Here is a 22478-nt window from a genome sequence, read left to right as displayed (position 1 = left end):
TCATTTCGTCTGCTAAGTCATAATTCCCTCGAAAGTTGAAGCTATTCGACTACCCTCTCTGCATATATTTTATCATCATCTTTTTTTTTTTTAATTAATCGAACGAGCGCAATGTTAAGTGATCAACGTAATGCATCCGTTACTGCAAATATATTTGCAGAGGATGGGCACAATGTATGTATTAACGTAACACACCCATCAATGCAACGCATTTCTGGAGGACAGACGCACGGTATTTCTACCAGCACAACACGACCATCGACATAGTGCATGTTTGTGGAGGACGGGCACAGTGAACATATGCGCGTAACTCATCTGTCAACGGAATGCATTTTTGGAAGACAGGCGCAAAATGTATCTATTAGCGCAAGATACACCCTTCATCGCAACACATACCAGATGTTTTTTTTATGTTATCACTAACATCGCAAAGCTTATCCCAAAACCAAGTTGATAAGACGTTGCAGTGTTCACTTCTAACATTCATTCACAGAAAATTGAGATCAACGCAATACTGAGACAGGAATGGAAGTAAACTCAACTAAAAATGAACTAAATTAATGTAAGCAATAAACTAAGTTTAATAACGCAATAACAAAGCAATAAACTAATTTACGAAAGTAGTAAAAAAGTAGTAAAGAAAGCGGTAAAGAAAGAGATAAAGAAAGGGGTAAAGATAGTGATGGGGATGCTGATTGAAAAAGGGTTCTTCAAGGTTATCGCAACTGCATCCCCGCAGGCGGTTAGACTTTCCTACACAATGTCACTACTGACACTGTTCCTTCCCATTTGATCCAGGGGCTTCTGAATTGCTGGGCAACATTCCTGGTGTTCTATTTCTAAGCTCGACTGCCAACTGCCCGACCTGGATCTCTAAGTTCCTTATGGAAGATGCTTGCAATTGCATGACCGCATCATTTTTCTCTATATACTGCTTAAGTAGAGCTTCCAAGGACGATGTATTCGTTGAGGTGTAGGATGAGGAAGGTTGGTTATGCGATTGCCTACTTTGGTGGTGACTCTGATTCAGACCTTGATGAAAAGTTGAAGGGTTTCCTCGATTCCCGAAATTGTTCTGCAGATTCCTTTGGCCTCCCTGGTAGTTGTTCCCTCCCCAACTAAAGTTGGGGTGATTCCGCCAACCCGGGTTGTACGTGTTGCTGTATGGGTTATTCTGAATGGAGTACACTGTCTGTGGGTTTGATGGGTACATTTCTACTGAATGACACCGTCCGCATTGTGTATAGCTTATCGTTGCGACTTGTGCTAACACATTGGCTTGTGCTACACCCTAGGAGAGGGTTCCTTGATTAATCGCCATCGTTTGGAGGAGAGAGGTAACTGCGACCATTTGCACGGCCAATGTGGTCATTGTGTCCGCAGGTACAATGGCACTCTCTGCTTTTCTTCGTTCTGGCCCTCTTCCTCCATACCCATCATCTACCTAGTCATCTGTATTTCTTGAAATGCGATCCAAGATGACCTTAGCTTCAATATACGTTTTGTCCATAAATCCTCCTGCCGTAGAGGCACCAGCAACAGCTTGCATCGATCTGTCAAAGCCATTGTAAAATGTCTCCATCAAAACGAAATCGGGAATCCCGATGTGCGGACAGTTCTTCATGAATCTTCTGAATCGCACCCATGCGGAGCTCAGAGTCTCATTTTTCATCTGTTCAAACTTCAACATGTCCCTCCATCTTCTTGCGTTGATTGCGGGTGGGAAGAATTTCTTCATGAATCGCTTGACCAACTGATCCCAAGAGTTAATTTCATTCGGGTCCAATGAATGAGCCCACCACTTTGCCTCATCCTGAAGTGTATACGATAAGAGGTACAGTCTAATTTCTTCCGGAGTAACGCCAGGAATGGAGAATGTATTGCACATTTCATCAAAGCTTGTCAAGTGAGAATGCGGGTTTTCTCCTTTTAGACCTCCGAATTGTCCAACATTTTGGATCATTTGAAGCATGATCGACTTGATCTCGAATCGTGCAATCTCCTCCACCATGGGTCTTGCAATTCCGGGCGAGAAGTCATATAAATTTAGCATCGCATAGTTCCTCATTGGGATATTGCGGTCAGCAGTTAGAAAAACTGGATCTTACGCTGGCCGATTTACCACTTGATTCCCTTCGGGCCTATCGTTGTTATTAGCCATGTTCCTTCTTCGCCTTATACGGTTCTGGCGTGTTCGTGCACGAAAAGTACGCTAGATCTCTGGGTCAGCTTCGAATTCTGGTTCAGTCCTAGTACTCATACACCGTCAGCCTGTTCTCCGCGTTAAACATATAGTACAACAGAGATGTGTCCTGCAAAATATCACAAAAGTATTCAACACTAAACATTGTCAATCCCAGGCAATGGCGCCAAAAACTTGTAATGGTGAATTTAATGATGCTTATGCGCTATAGTTGATGATATTGCGATACTATGTTCTAAATGTATGTGATGATGCTTAAATGCTTCGTAGTATGCATTCGTTTAATGTGTGTGTCACAAGTTTTCTTACGCTGGAACCAAGTATAATTCCAACGCAAGTTTCTCAGAGTGATATGAGGTGAACACGAGGATTGTTGAGATTAATGCGATACTATTGTGGTACATGCGACCGGTTAACATAAAGAATAATGAATTGGATTTAAAAGTAAATTGGGATGAAAAGTAAATTGCGGCAAAGAATAAAATGTGCTGAAAAATAAAATGCGATAAAGTAAATTGCGGTGATCAAGTAAAATGCGGTAAAAGATAAATGAATAAACAATTAATTATACAAAGTGAGGACTGACTGTGAAGATTTGCAAAAATGTCTGATGAATGTGGTGGTAAGTCTTGTGAAATGTGTCAGAAAGAGAATGGGTCGAGGGAAAAGACATCGCAAGTTCGTCAATCTTGCTGAGGACGCAATTAAGGTTCCGCTTTCCCTTGGCTTACACCTTTCAGTGATCGGCTGCGTCCCTATATGTCTATGGTGAAACAAGGATGAACATGATAAACATGATGAACGCAAGGTTGTTTCCATCTCTGGAAATACTTTTCGCTTTAGTTAACGCATTCTTCTAACATTCTTTAGATAGGTGGAATAACATCTTCACTTCTACTCTCACAGGTGAAGATACCGTCGAGCATGCTTTAGCTAAAATTAGCCGATTTCCTTAACAAGTATTAACTCACTCGCTTAATCCTTCCCCTTACCCTGGGGATTAGTTACACATGATGGAGAAAATGGATGATGAATGTATGAAAAAGAACAGAGAAATGACGATGAATATGATAATAATATTAGAATCTAAGGATAAGCGTTTGTTACAGATAATGAATGAAAGTTTATAGATGAACACAGTAGATGAATAGAAAATAAGAACAAATATGGAAAGAGTGTTAATGTCTTGACACGGATCCCGATCGGAGACGATTGCTTGCCGGCGTGTTGTAGAAATGGAGTGGAAAGCTTCCCTATCAAGCTTGCTTTCCAGGTAAAAGTGACCTTTTGCACAGAGCTTCTTCTTTGGAAACGAAAATAATTGCTTGCTTCAGAGACTTACCTCTTGATCTTGTCTCGTCGGTCTCCCAGATTTTCTCTAAATTGTCTCTTCAGACTCGCCTCCTTTCTTCGAATTTGATGAAGCTATTTATAGACCTTGTCTTTTTCTGCATTAGTAGTCTCGCTCTCAAAATCTGATAATTCCTGCCATGGCATAGTGGAAATGTCCGCTTTGCTCCACGATCAATTTATTAGAATCGTACAATAGAAAAGCTGTACAATGTCAGAAGTCCTTGCGAATGCGTTGCACTTCACATCTTCGATCGATCGCCGCATGTGGTGTAATTGTTTTGATCTCTTATCGATTGCCGCATGCGGTGGAAATGCGTTGGTCGTTTGAGTCCATGATCGAACATCGCATGCATTGTAGTTGCATTCTTCTTTTTCGTTCTTGATTGATTGCCGCATGCAATGTGGATGCGTTGTTCATTTTTATCCTCGAGCGATTGTCACATTCAGTGACCTGTTTTCTTCAAAACAAAGACTTGGACATCCCATTTTGCCATCGTAATGGGGTTAGCGGGTGTGCTTACGACACTTTACAATTTTCGCAATTCTAAGCCAATTTCTATACTGTCGATGCAACTTTTCCTTCTTTTTACCACATAATCTAAATAAAACGGTATAAATAACTTGTGTTTCTACAAGTTATCAGCCTACTTTCTTGTTGGCCTGAGAGAGCTTTTTGTTTAGTAGTTGAACCATATTAACAAGTTGTTCATTATAGAAGCATTTGTACTTAAGGATACAGAGGTAACCCAAGGGTAAAACGGTAATTTGACCAACTAGTGTTACGAACACTCGTGAAAGACTAACTTGCAGTTAATTGTGTATATCCATGGACACATAAATATATCTTTAGTGAAAAGAGTTCAGTTGTGGGTTTTTGTGGAGTATACTCACAGTTAACGAACATTGATTACTTTGGTTAATGTGTTTAGTCAATTAATCTCATATCGTTGGAGCTTTTGATATGTAGGTCCATAAGGTCCCCTTGTTAGCTCACTAAAGGATATTAATGAGGAATGATTGAATAGTTCAAATCAATTGAGAAAATTGTATGCTAATGTGATTACTATATAATTAATTATAGATGTGATCTATAATTCACATTATATGAGAGAAATATATTTGAATGAGATTTAAATACCAGATTTATGGGAATTAGATTCCTAAAGAGTTGCATACATATAAATATGTGATATTTATATGTTAATTAACTCTATAATAAATATGATTTAATATAGTTACTTAATTGATTATTTAATGGTTAATTCATTGATTAAAAAATGTTACAGAAAGGTGGATGCATATAAACATGTGATGTTTATATTTGTTAATTAACTATGTATGTATATTAAATTGGTTTTAATATATATGGTTATTTAGTTATTGTGCTAATTAATTAAATAAAGAATATTTAATTAATTTAGAACAAGGGTAGAAAAGGAACGACTTAGAGAAGGGGTTAACCATTCTCCACTCCTCCTTAAAGCACCTTTTTAGGGCAAGATTTCATTTGGTGAGATTTTAACCTAGGCTCTAAAAGAAAATTCTCTCTATGCTTTCGCAAAAAAAGTCCCTCCTTCCTCTTCCAATTATTGGATACCACTTATCCAATTATTGGAATTCCTAAGAGAATAACAAGGTTATTCTGGTGGTCATGTTCAAGATTGATTGAGGACACGTTCGTTTGAAAAGCTAGAGGAAATTTCGAGAGATCCGAGAGTCTACAAAGGTAAGAACGATTCTTTTCTTTTGTTTCTCCTTTGATAAAGTATGCTTTTATGATTATTATTCAATATATGCTATGTTTAGTATGTTGTTTTTGTTTCTTATAGAATTTAAAAACCGAATGCAAGATGGTCCACATGCTTCTGCTCATGATTGGATTCCCAACACAATGGACACAAAATACATCTACAGTGCAAAGAGTGCAACTATCGGTCTTTAGTGGAGTGACTGATAGTTAATGAATGTTGATGAATTTCATTAAAGAGTTTATTGAATTAATCAAGTATCATTGAAGCTTCAACCTGTAGACCCATAAGGTCCCTTTGTTAGGCCAAGAAGGTTAATGAGAATCAAATTAATTTTGGGATTAACTTAAATTATTCGAATTGATTAAAGGGAATTAATTGTATGAGATACAATTAATAAAATGTATGTTGATTCATTATAAGTATAATGTATGTTGTATAGTTTCACGAGGATAAGGTACTCACTCCATCTACTATTGACCATTCAAGTTATTAATTACTTAAACATGATCCACCTATATGTCTGCACATACATATTTAAGTTACATATAAGAACCTTTGATCTTAGTTTATTAGTTTTGAGTTAATTCAACTAAATGTCAAATAAAATACAACTTATTTTATTAGATAAATACTATGTTAGTATAAATACAATTTACAAACTACAAGACCACGAGATTTAGGGCTTCAACCCCAACAATCTTCTACTTGTCTTAAAGCTAGTGGGGCGTACACATACAAAGCAAAATTACAAGGTAAAGTACATAAAAATAAGAAACTAGGGCATATAGTAAAGTGAGGCTTGTCTCATAGACCTAGACTCTCCAGGTGACTCTCGAATAGTTTAGCCATGAGAGCCTTTGTAAATGGATCAACAATATTGTGCTCTGAAGTGATCTTTGTGACGATCACATCCCTCATTGCACAATCTCTCTTAGTTGTGCTTTATGTGTCTTCCACGCTTGTGGCACCTAGGCTCCCTAGAATATGCCACAACCCTACTATTATCACAATAAAGGGTGATGGGTTTGACATGTGTAGAATAACTTCCATATGAGCCAAAAATATCCTTAGCCATATAGCCTCCTTGATAGCTTCACATGCTGCTACATGTTTTGCCTCCACGGTAGAGTCAGCTATGCAACCTTGCTTTATGCTTCTTCAGACCACAACTCTTCTGTTAAGAGTGAATACTGATCCTGAAGTGGATTTTCTAGAGCCATATGATTTTTATAAACACAAGGCTAATCAACATTTTTATCAAAGCCAAAAATTTCATCACAGTATTAAATCTTATTCCAAGATCGAAATGCATGTTTCAGTCCATAAACAGATTTATTAAGCTTGCAAGCTTTTTGCTATTGACCTTGGGAAATGAATCCATTTGGTTGTTGCATATAGATGGTCTACTTAATATTTTCATTTAGAAAGGCAATCTTGATGTCCATTTTCCAAATCTCATAGTCATAAACAATGGATAGGAGTATCCGGATAGACTTTAACATGAAAATAGGTAAGAAAGTTTCCTCATAAACAACTCCCTCAACTTGGGTATAACCTTTTGCCACAAGTCTAGCTTTAAAAAGTTTGCACCTTCCCATTTGCACCCATTTTCCTCTTGTAGATCCATTTGCAACTTATAGGTTTAACCCGATCAGATTTATCTACAAGATTCTAGACTGAAATGAAGTACATAGACTCCATTTTGAGATCCATAGCTTTGACCCATTCATCTTTGTCCACATCCTTCATTGATTATTTATAGGACAATGGATCCTCAACGTCGCCATCTGATATGACGGTCAGAGTTTCTATTAAACCCATATAATGAATAGATGGGTTCGTAACCCTCACACTACGTCGAGGTTTCCTCAAAGATTAAAGTGGATGTGACTGACTAGATGAACCGACATCAACTACTCTCGTTGATGTATTGGGTTCTTCGACAACTATTCTTGAAGTTTCAATAGTTTTTGTGCAAAGTTTTTTTAACACTATCTTATTGTGCAATTTATGTTCCTGATGTGGTCTTCTTAAAAAAGAAGTAACTTTTGTCATAAACACTTTATTATCTTGAGGATCGTAGAAGTATTCACCACTAGTTCCTCTAGGAAAACCTACAAATAGGCATAGTTTTGAACGAGGTTCCAGTTTCTTTAGATTAGCCTCAAACACGTGTGCTGGGCAATCCTAAATTCTGAAATAGCCTAAACTACCTTTATGACCATTCCACAATTCCAAAGGTGTTTTAGAAACACTCTTCGATGGAACACAATTCAAAATATAATCTGTAGTCTGTACTGCATAACCCCGAAACGAGTAAGGTAAATTAGCATAACTCATTATAGACCAAAGCATATTCAACAAGGTTCTATTTCTTCTTTCTGATACTGAAGGGATTGAATCCGAAGCAGAAGCTTATAAATTCCCTACGATTTTAAGTTCATTTTGAAGCCAAAATAGAAAATGCAAAGAACCATAAAATTTCAGGATAAACAAACCCTATAATTAGCATGCTATAGGGAAAAGAGAAAGAAATTCTACTTACCATTGTAGAATATACAAAAAGAAATTCTACTTACCCTTGTAGAATATACAATCTTCATGTTTCCTCTCTTGATCTAACGAATGACCACGTCCCTAATTTCACCACCACGAACGAACAAAAGATTGCAATGATTGGGACACTACCACAAGGACTTCCTCATTATTCCCAGGGACGAGAATCGTGCAGAGTTGTGGGCTTGCACTTTTATAATGGTAAGATAGGAGAATGAGAGATAGAGAGAAAGGAGAATGTAGAGAGTTTCCATTAGATGGAAGATGATCAATCTTCAATCCCTTCATCTTATATATGAGAGTGGGGTTGAGGGAGTTATATCTCTCTCCCCTTTTTTATTATTTATTTAAACTTCAAAATTCACTATCTTGAATAATATAATAATATATATTAGCTAACTTAGTATATATTAATATTAAACCATAGGTTATATCACATATAACCTATAACCTATAATTTATATTATATCGCATATAATATAACTTATAGTTCATAATACTCTCATATGAAATATACTATTAATATGAATCATATTCATATTAATCTTAACCTATAGTTTTTATATGAATCAAAGTCATATTATTAATATTTGAATTATAATCAAATAATTATTTCTTTCATAAAACTATAAAAATTTAATATGAATCCCAATCACATTAGTTTTAACATATAATTTTTATATAAATCTCATTCATATAACAAATGTTGAACCACATTCAAATGTTTATTTCTATCATTAAATTATATAATATATCACCATACATTATACTTTATAATATATCAATATACATTATTTAATGAATTAATCTCCTTTAATTAATTTGAACACTTCAAATTAAACCTTATTAATTCAATTCTCATTAATGCCAATTGACCTAATGAGAGAACTTTATGAACCTATAGATTGAAGCTCCAATGGTACTTGATTAATTAATTAAATTTTTGAATTAAATTAATCAACTTCCATTAACTGTCAGTCACTCCAATAAAGACCAACAACTGCACTCTTCGTACTATACATATATTTATGTGTCCATTGAAAATAAAAAATCAACAATGCGTTTATCCTTCACAAATTGCTCGTAAGTATAATAGGGTCAAAATTACCATTTTACCCCTATAGTGACATCTAACTTTTTAAGTACCACTGATCCCTCTAATGAACAATTAGTCATTGTCCAACTAAGATTGGACCCCTATCGGGCCAAGAGAGGGTGAGGCACCTTCTTGTTCAAGCCTCAGAATAAGCCCATAAATGAGCAATTTATCATCTTACTCTAATATTAGGGAAAAAGTGAATTCCTTCTTGTGTAGCTGTGTTTCAAGCTCCTTAATAAGAAGAATCTCGAAAATGGTAGGCATATTGAGTTAATGAATCTTGCTGCTCTCACCCATATAAATGAAAAGACTGCCCTCATAGACAAGAGTTCACAATTCACTTATAATTAAGGTCAAGTCATCTATGATCATCCTGGTGAAATGTAAATATCTTCTAGCAATGACGTTATAAAGAAAGACTCAACATTTCACGGTTTGATCTTTTACAAATTCTTTGTATAGGATACCTCCCGCTCACATGTCTCCACATAAATTATCAGGATTGGATCATTTGTAACACTTTACAATAAGTGTAACATTTACAAAGTGGGTCGTATTAGTACTGTTACCATGATAAGGCACCGAGCCTTATCCATATAATACAGACCATTTAGATTATCACTTGAACATGATCCACCTCTATGTCTTCACATACATGTTTAAGTTACATTAGATAATCTTGAATTTCATATAAAACTAATCAACCATTGATTCAAGAAACTACAGACCATTTAGATTATCAAACCCTATTTTCCGTTATGAACATGTTTGCTTAAATGCTAAAATTGATGAATTAGAGTGCGTGATGATTATGTTTGCTTCCGCTAATTGCATGCTCTCCAATAGAAAGGTACTCATTCGAGCTTTCCAGTACGAATAGTTTGTCCCATATAACAGGAAAACACTGTAATAATAAAATACTAACAACAATAAAGAAAGTAAATAAACATAGGTGTTGGTAACCTAGTTCGGTGATAAACTACCTACATCTTCTTTGTTGTTCAGTGTGAAGGAAATTTAAACAGAGATCTCCATAAGTGGAAGCAAGATCTTTACAAGCCCATTGTGCAAGAATAAATGCATTCACAAATATATAAGAATAGTTATGCATATTCAAGAAAATTACAGCATGCTATCTTAACTAAAAACAATAAGAATTGAGAGACATACCTAGAAGAACTCTTCTTCTGGAAATCTCTCACTCTCGTGAGCAATGGCACAACAATATCTCGCTCTCATGAGTAATGATGCAACAATATCTCGCTCTTGTGAGCAATGGCCTAGCCAACCTCTCATTGTCGCTTACAATCACGAACAGTCTGCTCCTCAAATAGCAACCCCTCGACACTACCACTCAGCAACCTTGGTATTCTCGGAGTGAGAATGTAGGAGATGTGGGCTCTGTGTGAATTTGGTAGAGGGAACAAGGAAGAAAATGATCAAACTACATGATCAAGTAAGTGGGAGAAAGGTTTTCTCTATCGCATAGAGTTAGAATACTTGATCATTTAGTAAATCTCGCTCTCGTGAGAAATTGTCTAGCCGATCGTTTAGTCTCTCACCTCAATCATTTACACGCTCATTTAACAAATCTCGCTCGATCGCTTTGTTGGGTTGATGCCCTAAAGTATCGTGTTCTGTAGTTTGTAAATAGTTTGTACGAACGCTTGTGTTATTAATATATGATATTTACTTCACATATTTTATTTTTGCTCAGTTACTTGTTTTATTTGTTTTACCATAAACCAATAAACATAAAATCCATGGTTATCTGTATGTGACTCAAGCATGTATGTGGTAACATACAAGTGGATCATGTCTTGAGTGATAACCAAAATGGTCTGTAGTATATGGATATAAGAGGGAAACCTTATCCTAGTAACGCTACGGATGTGAGTGGGGATGTCCTATACATAGAGTTTGTATAAGACCTGGCCACAAAGTGTTAACATCTCGTTATATAACACCATTCATGATAGAGACTTCACTTCACTAGGATGACCATAGGTAACATGACCTCAATCCTGAGTGAGTTGGGAACTCTGCCATTGAGGGCGGTTCTTTGATTTGTATGGGTGCGAGTGGCTAGATCGCCGATTCAAACCTACCATTTTGGGGATTCGTTGGATTTAGGAGATGGGAACTCGACTACACAAGATGGAATGCATTTCTTCCTCGAGGCAGGAGTAAATAGATAGACAGCTCCCTTAAGGGTTGATTCCGGTGCTTGAACGATGTGGTGCCACACACCTTCTCTTAGCCCGAGAGGTGTTCACATATAGTTGGACTATGTTGTATTGTTCATTAAAGGAATCAATGGTACTTAAGGAGTCAGATGTAACTACAGGGGCAAAAAGTTAATTTGGCCAAGCTGTACTTACGAGCATCTGTGAAGGGTCATCGTACTCATGATTGGTTATATCCGATGGACAAAGAAATATATCTGTGGTAAGAAGAGTTCAGGTTTTAGTCTTTAGAGGAATGCCAGACAGTTAACGGATGGTGGATCTTGTGGCTAAAGAGTTTAATCAGCTATTCACGAACTGTTGGAGCTTCAAGCCACAGGTATATTAGGTCCCCTGGGTAGCTTGGATAAAGTCAAGAACCAGTATTTGGGTTAATTTGAAATGTTCAAATTGACAAGAGGAAGTTCAATTATATATGATATAATTAGACTGGTTAATTATATATGATATAATTAGCTAAATGTATGAGATACATTATTTTTTAGGAAATTAGATATAAATATGATTTATATGAAGAAGAGGAGAAAATACTATAGTAGATATATGATATTAAACTATAGGATAAGAATATAATATGATTATATTAATTAATTAATTAATTGGTTAATTATATGATAATTAAGCCAATTTTCACGTTCGAAGGTGGGTTAGTGGGCAACGACAGTTATTGTAACTGATGAATTAATATAAAAAATGTTTTCATTTTGAATGACCATCGATCGATCGTCCAAAAGAAATCGTGAAAGCTTGCGTTAGTGAACATCTAAACGATCGCTTACGTAAAATGAGAGCTTATACGATAGCACTCTCCGCCTAAACGATCATCTACCTTGCCCCTAAACGATCGCACGCTACTTCCTACACGATCGGATAGCTTCTCTAAACGATCGTATAGTGTGCCGATTTTGCTAAACGATCGTATACCTTTTCCTAAACGATCGTTCAGTAAATCCTACACGATCATGTAGCTCCTCCTAAACGATAAGCATTTCTGCTATGCGATATCGTCTTTTCCCCTCCCACATGCTTATCGCCTACACGATTTGTGTTTCCTCATTCCTCTATCAAATTCACCAAAGACTACCCTTTATGTTTTCACTCTGAGAATACCCGAGGCTCTTTACTGGTGGTTTTGTCTCCACGATGTTCGTGTTTGCGGTTGTTCGTGCTGCTGCAGTCGACGCTTCCACTGAGCGTTGGTAGATTACTTAGAGCTTTTCCACTACTTGGAGTGCTACAGTTTGAAAAACGTCTTCAATTGTTATGACACTCTTTCCCTTGTTATTTTCTCGTTCAAAGAATGTCGATAATTAGTGTTTGTTTGCATAACTGTTCGTATGAATGTATAATGTTGTATTTCGGTCATTGTGAAATCAGAGCGATCCACGGTCATGGAACTCTTCGGTAAGAGATCCTTCATGTTTAGTATCATGCTCAATCATTTAAATAATCGTTTAGCAAATCTCGCTTGATCGCTTAGTATCTCGCTTAAACAATCATTTAGCAAATCTCGCTTGATCGTATAGTATTTCGCTTACACGATCGTTTAACAAATCTTGCTTAATCGCTTACACAATTGTTTAGTCTCTTGCTAAGGGCTATCGTGTAGTCTCTCACGAGTAAACGATTAGTTAATCCAATAATGAAGCAATCGTTCATAAAATAAAAACTCTTTTCATTTTATCCTTCAATTATTAAAAACTGAAATCAACCTCCCACTTGCACGGTTAATGGAGAAAATAACCAACTAAACAATTTTCTCATAATTTTTTTTATTATAAGTAAATATAATAACTAATTATATTATATTTACCACCTATAGTTTTAATATCACATCATATGTAATATTTAAACCATAGTTCTTTTCTCCTTTATTTAATATAAATCATATTTATATCAATTATTCCAATTAATGTATTTCATATATCAAATCAATTATACCACTTATAATTGAACCAATTTAATTATATCATATATAATCAAATTCCCTCTTGTTAATTTGAACACTTCAAACTAACCCAAAAACTGATTCTCAACCTGAATCCATTGAGTTACTAAGGGGACCTTATGGACTTGTAGCTTGAAGCTCCAATGGTACGTGAATAACTAACTAAACTCTTTAGTCACGAGATCCACCATCCGTTAACTGTCAGGCACTCCACTAAAGACCAACAACTGCACACTTTGCATTACAGATATATTTGTGTCCATATAACCAATCAACAGTGCGATGACCCTTCACAAATCGCTCGTAAGTACAACTGGGCCAATTTACCGTTTTGCCCTTGTAGTTACATCTAACTCCTTAAGTACCAGTGATTTATTTAATAAACAATAAGTCATAGTCCTATTATAACTTAGTCCTCTCTTCCAAAGACAAGGTGTGGCCACTATGTTCAAGACCCGGAATCAGCCCTTAAGCGAGCAATTTATTTACTTACCCCTGCTTCGAGGAAGGAGAGAATTCCGTCTTGTGTAGCTGAGTTCCCAGCTCCCCAATCAGCTGAATCACCAAAAAGGTAGGCTTGTTGAGTTTGTAATCTGGTCACTCTCAGCCATACTAATCAAATGACCGCCCTCATAGACAGGAGTTTTCAATACACTCAGGATTAAGGTCATGTCACCTATGGTCATTTTAGTGAAATGTAAGTCTCAATTATCAACACCATTATATAAAGAGATTAATCATTTCGTGGTTCGGTCTTATACAAATTCTTTGTATAGGATACCCCGCTCGCATGTCTCCACATGAATGGTCAGGATCAGACTACTTGTAGCACTTTATAATACTTGTAACATCTACAAAGCGGGCTATGTCCGTAGTGTCACCAGGATAAGGTATCCCTCCTTTATCCTTATACTACATACCATTTAGGTTATTAATTAAGGCATGATTCACTTGTATGTCTTACATACATACTTAAGTTACATAAAATAACCACGGATCTTAGTTTATTGGATTTGAGTAAATGCATATAAAATAACACATATTTTATATGTGTTATTTTACAAACTATGAGACCACCGGGAGAATTACGACACCAATCACAACACATTGAACTCCCTTCACTAACTAATCTTAGGTTCTCCCTAAGATAGAGAAATCCTTATCAATAATGAAGTTTTAGGCTCCTTCTAAGACCAAGAATCCCTTCTTCAATGATGTCTTAGACTCCCCCTAAGACAAAAGTTATCTTCAAGTTCTATTAACGAATTAACCAAGAATATGTATAGCGGAACAAGGTAGGTAGAGATTGAAAATCACAACATGTATCAGTTGGCTGTTAAGAACAAATCACTTGCCAAGGATAAATACAATTTGACCTCAAAGAATAAAAACACTTTTATCAAGATGAACCAATGAAAATCCTCGAAGAAAAACAAGATTCACCTTTTAAAAACCAAGGCCAAGAAAATAATTCCATAAAAATATTTTTCTTTTTGTCAAAATAAGGTGCACTATAAATAAGAATAATATCAATCAAAATACTTCCGGTGAGATTTTATAGATCAATATAAAGACAATAAGCAAATCCTCAAGATCAACTACATCAACAAGGTGCTTGGAGGTTAGTTGTGAGTGGTGTGCATTGCGGGTAAAGGAGTTAGCAAGATTGTAGGCATAAAAGTGTAGTTATTCATTATCATGGATAGTTATCCCTAGATCATGGGTCGTTATCCTTAGTTGGGTGACCAATTACGTAATGGGATGTTATTCCCGAGATTTGTGAATGAGTGGAGAGTGGAGTAAACTTTTGACATGTAGATAATTACTCAAGTTAGTGGGCATGACCGGGGTGATTATCTAAAAGATTTTGTAGTTGCTAGGTCATGGAGAGTGAGCACTTAAATAGGTGGGTAGTGGTCGGTTGCCACCCCACTAAGCTCACTCACCCATTGTTTCTTTCCAATCACTACTTCATCCATACCTATATAAAGAGATCAACCTGGGAGTGTCCAAGGGGAGAGATCTCCTTTGTGCTGTACGCTTCTAGTCTTGAGTGTTGTAAAGATTGGTTTTTATGTCCTAATTAATAAAGATGTTGTAGGCATATTTCCATCAAATTCTTGTGTTCTTTTCTCCTAATCTTTACTTATTCCATGAGCGTGTGACAAATGGTTCGCCCTAGTGGGAGCTAGTCGAGTGTGTATATGTTGGGCTATTTACGAGCAAAATTAAGGGCTTTACTAAGCGAACCTCCTTAGGCGCACGAGTGAGGGTGAAAAGAATTCCTACTTGGAATTACCCCGTAACAATGACCATGATGAGGATTTTGAATTGACAATAGCTAATATGAATATTGATTACTTTATGATTTTATTAATCTTGATTTTAGCACTTACTTAACTACTTTAATTTATTAGTAAAGTGTGTTAATGGGAAAGTGAAACTTCTAGTCATGGAAGATGAGATATGGAAGAGGGAGTGGGAGAAAATTACAAAACTTTTTGTCTCGTTAAGGTCTTTATTATATGGTTTGTGTTTCAATATATCACAATGTCTAGTATAAGTATTTGTTAATGACACAAACATTTATCAATTGAATAAGGCATATGTTTTGATTTTTTTAATATTTATTATACATCAGTTTTTACTTGACATATCAATAAGAAAATTTTCGATGCGTAGCCAAAAGAAAACATAAGAGTATTTACAAATATAACAATGGTAAAATTATAAATATAGCAAAAAATTTAAATCTTGGTTCTCGAAATTTTTTATTCTTCTAATTTTATCCTCATTTGTATATCAACGAGTATATTTGATATACTATATACTTTCGTATATCAATCAACTGATATACTTGATATTTGGTATATCAATCAATCATCAATAAACTTATTTAGAGAATATCATTTTTACAACTAATATATCATGACTTTAATTGTGTTATTTTGATGTTATTTGTTCTATTATGGTAAATATCATTTATTTTATTTTATTTTATTTTTGATATAGAGCTATTTTCATTTGAGTAATTCCAATTTGATGCTGACTGTATATGATATACACATTAATTTTGTAAAATGATATACTAGATATAAATTATATTGGTTAACCGTGTTTATTTTCAATTTTTTTATATGATTTTAATGGTATATAAGTTATATTTAATTTGGTATGTCAATTATATAAAAAGTATTTCATATTTCATATATTAATTGACTGATATACTTGATTTACAGACAATAAAAACATATCAAAGATATTGTTGATAAACCAAATTTAAAATATATAATTTAGAATGATACTTAAAGTATAATATTGACATTCCAATTGTATATTAGTACTAACTCAAAATGAATTGCAAGTAGATCATTAGTATATCCATAATATATCATAATGAGCTCAAAATGTGATACTAAGTATTTGGTGTATCAGTAGTTTATCTATAAGCATTTAAATTTTATTTAAACGATAACATAGATGTATTAATAGTATATCAGTAGTCATTAACTTTCATTTCATATACTATTTTAGTGTATCAATAATATATCACTATTGACCTAAGTCCATTTTAAGTATTTTATGGATGTAACAGTAGTATATCAATACTCATTCAAAATTCAATTTCGAGTATATATTATTAGTGCATCAGTAGTTAAAATTCGACACTTATTCAAAATTTGTTTAACTATACATTAGTTGATCAATATTGTATTAATACTCATAAAAAACTAATTTCAAGTATATCATTAGTGTATCAGTAGTAATTATTAATTGATCAATATTAATTATTACAGGAAAAATCACGGATATCTCAGATGTCGATTTTCACTATTATCTGTTATTCCATTACAAACCATATTTAACTTTTAAATATTGATGTATATGTTTAAAGTTATATTTTATAACATAAATGAGTTTGTTCTAAATTTTCATTAAAAATTTCAGAACTTTTATTTTATAAATTTTCGTGATATCCATGATTTTTTTTGGAATATCGGTAAATACAAGTTACCTACATTTACGTCGAAAATGATATTTTTGTCCTTGTTCTAAATAAAATTTGAAGTATAACATTGTTGTATTAATATTATATCAACATGATCAAAAAATTCATTTCAAGTATAAAACATTAATCCATCATTAAGATATCAGTAATTCTTAAAAATACATTTGTTCAATTATATCAACAATATATCAGTACATGTTCAAAATTCAATTTCAAGTGTAAGATTAGTGCACCAATAGTTTATCAGCATTAATTCAAAATAGTTTCTAACATACTAGATTGAACCATTAAAATCTAATTATAATGTACTAGAAAAATAATATTTTATAACAAACGAATAAAAATTGAAATTAAATACACGAATAATAATAAATGAACAAACATTTCTTGAATGATGGTTTATGAATGATAAATTTAGCACATCATTGTACAACTTTTGTACTTCATATTTGGTATATCAATCAAAGTCCAAGAATAATAGAAAATGTAAAAGTAGTAGTTGACTGACTGATAAATAAAATATATGATGATAATTTTGATATATCAGTTGTAGAACTTATATACTTTATGTTTATTACATTAGTCAACTAATATATCAAGTATAAAGTATATATATCAGATATACTATTGATATATAGTTAATACACCAATAAGCGTCTTGGAAGATTAACAAACAAAAATCTGCTTCATTGGTTTTTTTGCTATATTCACAAATTTTGAAAAACCGTTGCTAAATTTGTAATTTTAAGAATATTTTTTGCAATTCTTACAAGTGTCCCAATCAATAATGGATATAAAAAATTTTAAAATAAAACAAATAAAAATATAATAAAATATAGNTATATGGATAAAAAAAGTTGGTAGAAAATTTGGATATTTTATTAAAGTGAGATAAATTCGAGAAGTGGTTAAATAGAATCAAAAATATAATAAAATATAGATATATATCATAATTATTTATTTAAATAATCTTTCAAATAAAAATGATATTATTTTTAGTTATTTGGTAATTCTAAAATCAATTTGCGTATCAAATATAATAATTCAACATCACTTAATAAATATATGAAACTAATCACTTTGTAATATTTGAAACCAAACCAGAATATGATTGTATGAAAACTAATTTTACAAAATTACCTATATATATATATATTTTCTAAAATCACTACTTCAACTATTATTCATTATATGTAAAAGAAATGAATCTAAGAACCCTAAAGTCAACTTGAAAACATTTCTAGAATGCATTATTTTAAAAAATTAATTCATATGGTTTCCTTCCTCATTTCCAAAAAAAAAAAAGCACATGGACTTCTTTTGGTAAACGCATAAATTCACCCTAATATTATTACTTTCCATTGCTTACCTGACGGTGAACGCAAAGTCTCCAAGTCTAAAGGGGATGCGTTGAAAATGCATCCATTTACCAATTTATTATTAAAGCCCTTTTCTTGCGATGGCTACTTATGATCACTTTACCACTTTCACAATCTTATTACCCAAATTGAAAATTCTTTGTTATTGGACTGCACAATCCTTATAAAATTTTCCAAATGATGAAATTCTATATTTATATAAAAAATCATACGTAAATGAGTCTTTGGCTCAATAAAAATATGAATGGTTAAAGAACTAATGAACATAAAAATGTACTATATTGAAGGATCAGGTTAAAAATCTCACATTGAAAAAGATTGAGAGTCCTTACAATCTTGAAAAGATATATGAACTACACCTCTTACTACCAATTTGTTTTGATATGAAACTTTATATTTATCTAATAAGATTTAGAGCTCATAAATTCCAAACAGACATTCGATCCCAAAAGAAAGAAGAGTAAAGAAATCTGATCCAAGAATTAATCTTGAACTGAAGGAGGCAAAACATCCTCAAAAGGTAAATTGTATTCAATTGGTTTTGATGTAAAAACTCTATCTGTTGGGAATGCGATTAAAGTCTTACATTGATTAGATAAGTGGATGCTCATGGATATATAAGAGAGGACAACTATCTTCAATGATATGAGACATTTTGAATAAAACTAAAAGCAAAGTCATAAGAGTTTATATTCAAAGTGGACGATATCATACCATTGTGGATATATACGAAGTTTCGTTGTTGCCCTTAACATCATCTTTATTTCTAATACACTCAACTCAACCATATCATCTATAAATTTCCCCAACCCTAAGTTCCTTTTCCTCATCCAAACCTGAATTACAAAACAAACAAACAATATGTGTTTTCTCAAACTCAGGAGTGTTTTTCAACTCTATCTTCTTTTATTGACCCTTTTAGTGAAATCATCTTATGCCCAAAACTCTGCTCAAGACTACATCAATGGCCACAACTCAGCAAGATCAATAGTGGGTGTTGGAAACATTGTATGGAACACAACTCTTGCAGCCTATGCTCAAACATATGCCAACTCAAGGAAAGCTGATTGCCAATTGGTGCATTCCAATGGGCCTTATGGGGAGAACCTTGCAAAGGGCAACAATGGATTCACTGGCTCAGCTGCAGTTAAACTATGGGTTGATGAAAAGCCTTACTATAGCTATAATAACAATGCATGTGTTGGCGGTGAGTGTCTCCATTACACACAAGTTGTTTGGCAAAGCTCTTATAGAGTTGGGTGTGCAAGAGTTCAATGCAATGATGGTTGGTATTTTGTGTCTTGCAATTATGATCCTCCAGGCAATTGGGATGGGGAGTGGCCTTATTAGCTAACTTTTTTTTCCAAAACATATGGTTTAATTAATGTTAGTATAATAATAATAATAAGGGGAAAATACACTTCTTGTCTCTAGGTTTTGAGTCTAGTTTTCACTTAACTATGATCCTTTCAAAATGGTTTACTTTTACTCCCGAGTTTATTTGGTCGAAATTCCATTTGGTATGCAAGTTTAAAAATATTACATTTTTTACATCAGAACTTTCAGTTTTGTTTTCATTCGTTCTCTATGTTTTCAAATTTATACTTTTAACCTGATTTTTCACTAAATACTCACTTTTCATCTTTGATGTAAATATTTAGTAATTAATATAAAAGGATTGATTATTAGTAATTAATTTAGTTCTCATTAATTTTCCAAAAATGTGAATTAAACGTAATTAAAGATTTTCATGTCACAATTCTTTTAAATTAATTAACTGAAATTTTTCGCCAACAAACAAAGTGAGCAATAGTATTGAAAAATCTAGGGTAAAAATGTAAAATTTTGAGACTAAATAAAAATTAATTAATTCAAATTTCAAAGGTATAAATGTAACATTTTGAAATAGTGACCAAATGAAAATTAAACTCAAAATTCAGAGGTATAAGTATAATATTTTGAAACCTGAAAAATAATTGAGAACTATATTCAAAACCTAGCGACAACGTGTAATATCTTCCCCTAATAATAAAGCTCACATATGCTCTTTGTTCTTGAAAATAAAAGGTACTCAAGATGATGATGGTTTCTTTTGAAACTAGGCATCTAGAGCCATGAGAGTTGGGGAGAAGGTCCTTCATTGTGTTATATGTTAGTGCTGATCTTGGCATGGTTTATAATAAGATTTTATTGTCCTTTTTCTTTCCTTTATTTTGTGTCTAATACAAAATATATTAATCTCTCTTCATTTCCACATAAAATAGTTATATTGTACCATGTAGTACTCCAAGCACACACACATTTGCCTCATCTCAAACATGATCATAATTAATTCTCAAAATTTCAACACCAACATTTCTCACTATAATGCCATCCGTACCAAACACAATGAACAAATGTTATAGGAGAGAAGGTTCTTAAAATTCTTGAAGTTTAAGAGTGGAATTACTTTTAGCTATAATTTTTGTTTCTTAATATATTTTTTTTAATTTATAAAGAATTATTTCCTATGAAGAATCATAAAATATATTAGGTTACGAATAACGATACTCAACTATCTTCACAATGATATGATATTGTTCACTTTAACTTTGGACATTAAATGATCATTATCTTCCTTGATTCACGTGGGATTTTGTTTGTACTCCTGAAAATTTATTCTATGCTTTTTAAAATATTGTTTAATTTAATTGAGATTTAAATAACTAAATAAGAAATAGAATTATATGCATGGAACTCGATTCTAGAGAATTCCTAGTTGGAAAATTCTTACCTTGATCTTTATCGAACTTAACATAGATTTATCCGAAGACAGAATTAAATGGAGAACAAGAACAGTTCGGTCTCCATCTCAACTGTCAACATAAACGGCAGACATAAACGATCAATTAACAACCTTGCAATTTCAATTTGAATTTAGGAAAATTGCGATAGGTAGCCAAAAAAAAAATAAAATTATAAGGGTATTTATAAATAGGGCCACTTGCAGTCCTGACAAAATATAAAATGAAATCAAAGTCCGTAACCTAACAATTTAAAGTTTGCAGAAATAATAAAATTAACAAGTTCGGCCCAATTAAGATAGGCAAATGACTAAAATGATCTCACAGTTAAAAATGTGTGATTATATTTGATTTTCATTTGATTGTCACTTGATTGTCATTTGATTACCATGTAATTTTCAATGATGCTGATTGTTATTTGATTATTATTTGATGTTGATTATTATCTTATTGCTAATGATATTGATTTATTATTTAATTGTTGCTTGATCGTTATTTGTTTACAAATGATACTTATTACTATGGGTTGATCTTACATTTGTTGTCATTTACTAAATAGTTTCTTATTTCATTTCATTGTCTTACATTTTTTTCGTCAATTACTAAGGATTTTTTCTTTTTCTTACATTCTAATTGTCATCTGATTATCATGTACTTTTTGTCTGTTACTAAGTAGTTTTATCTTCTATTTGATACAAAATGGTTTCTGATTGTGATTTAATTTCTATTCGATACTAAATAGTTTGTGATTACTTTATTATACTCATTGCTATATTATTTTCTATTTTTACTTCAATGAAGCAACAAAAATAGGAATAACAATGAAGAAGAAATTAAAAAGCGAAAGCCTGAGAAATTTTGACGAAGGAGAAAGTTCAATTAAAAAAACAGAAAACAAAAGAAGAAAAGAAAACTTTTAGTAGGTAGCATATTACCATATTAATTGGCTAATAATTCACCCATGTTTTTGTTTATGTATTTAGTGATTAATATGTGATACAGTCATTACTTCAAAAATAAGTTACCGATTGCATGTTGATTATTATTAGATTGACGGTTGATTCACTTATGTTTTACTTCATATATTTAGTGATTGATGTCTAATACACTCATTTCTTAAATCTAATACAATGTTGATATATTTTACCAAG

The 22478-nt window shown here is 33.0% G+C and overlaps 1 protein-coding gene across 1 annotated transcript; it reads left to right on the top strand.

The window, feature by feature from the left end:
• The first annotated feature begins 19405 nt into the window (after positions 1 to 19405).
• Positions 19406 to 19894, top strand: LOC120078512 (basic form of pathogenesis-related protein 1-like). Its single transcript, XM_039032783.1, has one exon. The coding sequence runs from the start codon at positions 19406 to 19408 to the stop codon at positions 19892 to 19894; it is 489 nt and encodes a 162-aa protein (XP_038888711.1).
• Positions 19895 to 22478: the final 2584 nt, after the last annotated feature.

Source organism: Benincasa hispida, chromosome 5, assembly GCF_009727055.1.
Source record: "Benincasa hispida cultivar B227 chromosome 5, ASM972705v1, whole genome shotgun sequence".
Taxonomy (NCBI): domain Eukaryota; kingdom Viridiplantae; phylum Streptophyta; class Magnoliopsida; order Cucurbitales; family Cucurbitaceae; genus Benincasa; species Benincasa hispida.
The sequence above is the reverse complement of the archived record's forward strand: the minus strand, read 5'-3'. Positions and strand labels throughout refer to the sequence as shown.

Excerpts from the sequence above, each read along its gene's own strand:
- LOC120078512 (XM_039032783.1), top strand. The coding sequence starts at position 19,406 with ATGTGTTTTCTCAAACTCAGGAGTGTTTTTCAACTCTATCTTCTTTTA.